Source organism: Acomys russatus, chromosome 19 (genome assembly GCF_903995435.1).
Source record: "Acomys russatus chromosome 19, mAcoRus1.1, whole genome shotgun sequence".
NCBI lineage: Eukaryota > Metazoa > Chordata > Mammalia > Rodentia > Muridae > Acomys > Acomys russatus.
The window spans coordinates 10,468,511-10,474,916 of record NC_067155.1 but is presented as its reverse complement, the minus strand read 5'-3'; the positions used below and the strand labels follow the sequence as shown (position 1 = coordinate 10,474,916).

At 39.7% G+C, this 6,406-nt stretch overlaps 1 protein-coding gene across 1 annotated transcript; it reads right to left on the bottom strand.

Annotated features, from left to right (window-relative positions):
• Positions 1 to 2,828: 2,828 nt before the first annotated feature.
• LOC127203560 (vomeronasal type-1 receptor 4-like) lies at positions 2,829 to 3,779 on the bottom strand. Its single transcript, XM_051162387.1, has one exon. It carries the CDS (start codon positions 3,777 to 3,779, stop codon positions 2,829 to 2,831), a length of 951 nt encoding a protein of 316 aa, XP_051018344.1.
• Between the last annotated feature and the right edge of the window lie 2,627 nt (positions 3,780 to 6,406).

Here is a 6,406-nt window from a genome sequence, read left to right as displayed (position 1 = left end):
ATTCCCACTTTTCAGAGAAATTCCAGATTTCTTTCCAAAGTGTTTGCACAAGTCTGCACTCACAACAGCAATGGAAGAGTGTTCCCCTTGCTCCACATCCTTGCCATCATGAACTGTTGTTTGAGTGTGTATGTGTGCTTTGTCTGCATGTACACTTGCATGCCAGAAGAAGGCATCAGATCCCGTTATAGATAGTTATGATCCACCATGTGCTTGCTGGGAAATGAACTCAAGACCTCTAAAAGAGCAGCTAGTCCTCCTGATAGTTTATTCAATCCTAAGTAGTCATCCTTAAAAACATATACATACAGGTAAAACTTCACGACTCAGTTGGTTACATTAATGTGGGGGGCTGGAGAGATGGCTCAGTGGTTAAGAGCACAGGCTGCTCCTCCAGAGGTCCTGAGTTCAATCCCCAGCAACCACATGGGGGCTCACAACCATCCATAATGTGATCTGATGCCCGTGTGCATGAAGAGAGAACACTCATATACATAAAACAAATGAATATACATTAATGTGTAATATGTGTGTGCAAATGTATGTATATCACAGTAATAATTATAAAAGAAGAGGTCATGAATTTGAGAGTTTAGGGGAATGGGAGAAGTGGGAGTGCCAGAGGGAGAGGTGGAATTGTGTAAACATAGTACCAGGATTTTCTTGGCAGATGCTCTACCCCAATTCAAGTTTGAAAAAGTAACGTTCTCTTTAATTGTCAGCTGTTGCAGATGACCTAACCTAGGGTTATGTAAAAAAAAAATTCACCCCAGATAGAGAAGGCTATAACAGATCCAAGGACTATAGTTGGGGACAGATTGTTGAAATGTTTTATTTTGATTTATTACAAAAGAATGGGTGACCAAACCAAAAATGCATGTTCTCTCTCATTTTTGCTTCCTAGCTAAAAAATCCTCAGACTAAATGGAAAGCCACACATTGAAAACCACAACTGGCCACAAAACTCCAGTGGCTCCATCTCCTACATCTATGGCCCAGGGAACACTGTAGTCAAGGAGTGAAAAGATTGTAAGAGCCAGAATACCAGTAGGTCTGCTGTGAAAGAGTCTATCCTAGAAATAGCTACACAATAAAGACGGGATCGATGGCGTGTCAATAGACACATGAACATGGAAGGGTGAAAATCTCGTGGGGCGCCACTCCTAGACAAAGAATTACATGCAAATAATAGTGGATGAATAGGTATAATCAGCATCTCTGATGGATGAGCTCCCTCACAGGCTGTCCAATGCAGAGAGGTCATCCCTTAAACAGTGTACACACAAACAGAAACAGATGCAAAAGACTGTGTTTGTATAAATTGCTGCATATACACATTTATAGACAAAATTTATGTGTATGTAACAATAATAATAAGAGAAAAGGGAGATATCAAATTCAACGTGTGTGTGTGTGTGTGTGTGTGTGTGTGTGTGTGTGTGTGTGTGTGTGTGTAATATGAGAGGGAGGATAGTTGGGAGAGGCTGAAGGGAGGAAAAGGAGTTGGGAAAGTGATGTAATCCGATTTGTGGCACGAGCCTTTAATCCCAGCGCTTGGGAGGCAGAGATAGGTGAATATCTGTGAGTTTGAGGCCAGCCTGGTCTACAAAATGAGTTTCAGGACACCTAAGGCTATGCGGAGAAACCTTGTCTCCCCAAACCAAAATATATAAATAAATAAAATGAAATGGTAACGTTGCTGACACTCTATGATTATAGCTTCTGACATTATCAAGTGAATCACACAGCAGATTCCCTCATCCTCTGGCTCTTAAAGTCTTTCTCGGCAACCCCCCCCCCCCACCCCTTCATCAATGTTCTTTGAGCCTTCGGTGCAGGAGTTGTATTATTGATGTATCTGTTGGGACCGGGCTTCACTACTCCGTCTTTTGCTTGCTTGTGGTTTTCTGGAATGGTCTCTAGATGTTGCACAGAGGGGTTTCCTTGATATAGAGTGAAGACTACACTTAAGGAGGCCTCAACCCTACACAAAGAGCTACGGGCAACTAAGGAACGTGGAGAGCAAGAGAAATTGGTAATCCAATATTAAATGGTCACCCCTGAATACGTACATACAATTAACATTATAAAGACTGAGCAGTCAGTATTCATATATTAAGGAACCACCCTCCATGTAACATAAAAATAATTAATGTAAAAACAGGCCATGAATTTGAAAGAGAGCAAGGACAGGCTTATAAAGGAAGGAGGGTCTGGAGAGAGGAAAGGGAAGGAGGAAATGCTATAATTTTATCAAAATTTCAAAATAAAAGAAATAATAAAAAAATACACTAAAATGGTAAAAAAAAATTATGGGTGACTCAAAGTCAGACAGGGTACAAGGACATCCATTGGATGTTATACCAATTTATACTGCCAGTTATAACACCAAAGAGCAACACCCACAGCAGTAATTTGAGGTAATTGATAGTTAAGAGTGTAAAATTTATTTGTTCAATGGTTAAAAGCCATTCCTTAGAACAGAACACTCCATAAAATCATAAACCAAGCTCCATATGGTATTTAAAATTTTTGTTTAGAGGTATTTTAATATATGAAAAGCAAGAAATAACGTATTGTTTAAAGTACTTAAAATATATCCATTTTGCCCAAAATATCACAATTTGAGTAGGTAATAAAAGTTAAAATGATCAAAATTATGTACATGGAGTTGTATTCAAGAAAAATGTAACTACCTGAATTTTAATAGCATATATATTGAATTATAACTAAAGTCATATCAGGTATTCAAAGTCCACATTCAAATTCTTTATCCCGTGATCATCATTAAGACAGTGTTTTAATAATGAGAAAGTGTGGGCTTTGGTTCAACCATGGAGTGCACTTTGAAAACAGGTCATTCTCAATACAGAAGAGGAAGAAGCGAATTTCAAAATAATTTTATTATTCTTCATTAGTAAGAAAGGGCAGATGGTTGGGTAACACGTTGTTAAAATTGCATTAATTCCCTCCAATCTTGCAAGTTTTGTTTGTGTGTAAAAACCGTAAAGGGCGATGGAGTTGTTCACCCAATAAATGAACACAAAGCAGCTCACCAGAGACAGGATGCTGCGAGTGGCTTTGTGTTCAGGAGATGGCAGGGAGGAGAGGCTTGGGCTGTGGAGATGCTGGGCTCTCTTGCGATGTCTGTAGAGAAAAGTCAGCATGGAGAGGCTGGTCCACATCATGATGGCCACAAAGAGGAGATCGTGAACGAGTATGACACTCAAAAATGACCCGGAATTATGGTTCCCAAACCGTCTGTTTTGACAATAAGGATGCAAATATCCATTGCCAGCGTGTGTACAGTTGGCTTTGGCTATTACCATTTTAATCATATATGCATAGATGCTCAGGTTAATGAGCCAGGAGCAAAACAAGGAAAGAAAAGTCCATGTAGAGAGTTTAGGCTTAAGCCATTTTGCACACTTAGAATTTATGGGAGTGATGGTGATGACTTGAAATGTACTTACAATAGAGGTGGTGCAGATGGACAGACCCCGGGTGACTCTGAATACAAACAAAACTGCCTTACAACCAACATCGTCCAGAAAATTGGGTACTCCAAAGCATGACATGATATTTGGTATTAACATGAATATGAGCGTCAGCGTATTAACTACTGTCAGGTGCATGAAAACCAAATCTATCAACTTCTTAAAATGAGGCCTAAGGAAGAAACTGTATATATACGAAACAAACAGTGATGAGTTCCCTATGAGACCAACACATAACTGGGATATGAGCAGGATCCCTAAGGTGGTGTCACTTGAAAGCATGGTTAAGCATGTCAGGTGTGTTTGTTCTAGAGTGACAAATAAATGGAGTGTATTATAAAACTATTCTTAAAACTGTGTTGATGGGGAAAATACAGTGATCAGGAGCAGAAAGAGGTGATGAAATCTCTCTGTCTCTGTCTCTGTCTCTGTCTCTGTCTCTCTCTCCCCATTTCTTCCTTCTCACCTTCCTTTCTTTTCTTTTTGGTTTTCTGAGACAGGGTTTCTCTGTGTAGCCCTGGATGGAACTCACTCTGTAGATCAGGCTGTCCTGGAACTCACAGAGATCCACCTACCTCTGCCTCCCATTGGCTGCGAGTGAAATGTGTGCTACCACGGCCTGGAGAAATGTCCAAGTCCTCTCAGTGTTAGGTCCAGAGCTGACACTTTAGCAGCTGCATTCCTGGGTTTCTTGACCATCTTAGAGGATAGAATAAAGTGTTGGAAGGCAGGCTGAACTCACCCAAACACCCTGAATTCTGTAACGTTCGGCCGAAGCGTAGGTTGACCTATGGGAGAGCAAAATTTGCACGTTATAAAGACTTAAAAGATGATTAACTTATGTATACAGGTGTTCTGCCTGCCTGTCTGTGTACTATATACATGCCTCAGGAATGAATTCCTGGTACTCTGGAAGAGCAGCCAATGGTTTTTTTTTTTTTTTTTTTAAACCGTTGAACCATTTTTTCTGGTCATAAGGAATTTTTGTTGATCAGCAAATATTTTTTCTTTAACCTAAGCATTAATGTTTTTATGTTTATGACACGATTTTTTCTGTCACATAAAGTGCAACCTGTGTACTTGAACTTTAGCGTTCTGGCTGTCATATGTGTTTGTGACCTTAGTCATGACTAAATGCTTAGACTTTCTTTGCCTCCCATTGCACTCTGCAGATTAACCAGCAATGTTCTGAGGCGTTTCATTTCATTTATTTATTCATTTATTTTGCCGACATATGGAGCTGAGCTGCATGTTGGTGCGGAGCACAAAGGCAAGGGTGAGACTACTTATCTCACAGTGTGGGGCACATCTTCAAAAAACTTGTTGTCTGTGACACATTGTAAGGAGCTCAATCAGCATGATTCTGCCAGATAAACCGACTCTAGCAACGTTTTATGTATCTTGTCCCTGCAGCGTCTGAAGTGTATTCTCACGTGAAGGGTCTTTTGTATTTGTGCTACAGAAGCAGAGTTCTCAGGCCCACAGCTGCACAGACAAGGACAATGACGCGAGACTCGTGAAGTTTGACCTTGAATTTCATAACATTCTTACGCCATTTGGGGGGAGTTTTACTCTATGTTGACTTCAGACTCGTTTCTCCACTGATCTTCTTACTTCTGTCACCTGAAACAGAAATCTCTATTCCTTGAACTTTCCCCAGTATTCCAGCCTGAGTTCTCTTTTTGCACCATAAATTTCTACCTTGACAGTCAAGTTATTTTAGTACCAGGAGCCAACATTCAAATCACTGAAAGAATTTTCCCGTACTGAGGTACTGTTCTTCCAGCATCCCAATTATTCCTCAGATCAGTTTTTTTTTTCAATTTCTGTCTCACGATGTGTCGCTGTGTGCCATTGTTTTATTTTCTGCAGCTAAACAGCACCCACTACCTTCTAAGCATTGGAAGGTCACTGTGGCATCCTCACTGGGCCTTACGTAGTCTTTTTCACTCACACTTATTTCCTTAGCTTCACTCACACGTTCCCAAGTGCTACCCTAGATTGATAGGCCACCCTCTTCACTCACTATTCACTGGAAAGTTGTTTTTCACGCATCTTTTCTCCTTGCTCTGCATCTACCCTTGGATGCCCAAACTTTTCATACTTTTGTCACCCAGCATGGGTGGTTCAGTAGCTATGCCATTAGTATTTTTACTTGCAAAAACAAAAATAAGAGGTCTTGTGTGAGATACCAGGCTGTCATCTGAACACCATCTGAACAGACTTACACTGTGACTAACACAGGAAGACGCTATCGATACACAATGGATTCAGAACGGATTATCACGCACTGTCTGTAATTGAAGAAAATGAACTTTAGAGAAGGGTGAACGGATATATTTTAAGAAAAAGAGGTCTGTTTACCCAGAACCTGCCAAAAGTGATGAGTTTCAAATAAACATTGACATCTTTAGTTGTATACATGTGTGAAGTCCTCGAGAATAAAGAAAGTTACAATAAAGTTTAAACCATAAGAAAGATACAGATACATTCTAAAAACAGAGCAAGGAGCTATCCAGTTGTGTGAAAGCACATGTAAGTAATTGAAAATAACAATGATAATTTTAATTCAATCACATTCACAGTCCACAAAATACAGATGACGCATATCATTTGAGTCAGGGTATTTGAATTTTACTGAGATCAAAAATAGAAATGTTATTTTTTTTAATGAATGAAATTGTCAACCTGTTGGCATATGTGAGAAAGAATGAAAAAAATTCACATTCTAGTTAGGTGCTAAATGATTCACTATTCTACACCAATGCAAACCCATCAAGTACAATCAGGAAGAAAAAGGTCCCTTGTGAAAACGAGGGTCAGCACACAGATGGAGTGTCACAATGAACATCAGAAAACAGTCTTTGTGGTAGTCTTTACCACATTGCATACACTTTGTGAGAGTCAAC

Excerpts from the sequence above, each read along its gene's own strand:
- LOC127203560 (XM_051162387.1), bottom strand. The coding sequence starts at position 3,779 with ATGCTTTCAAGTGACACCACCTTAGGGATCCTGCTCATATCCCAGTTA.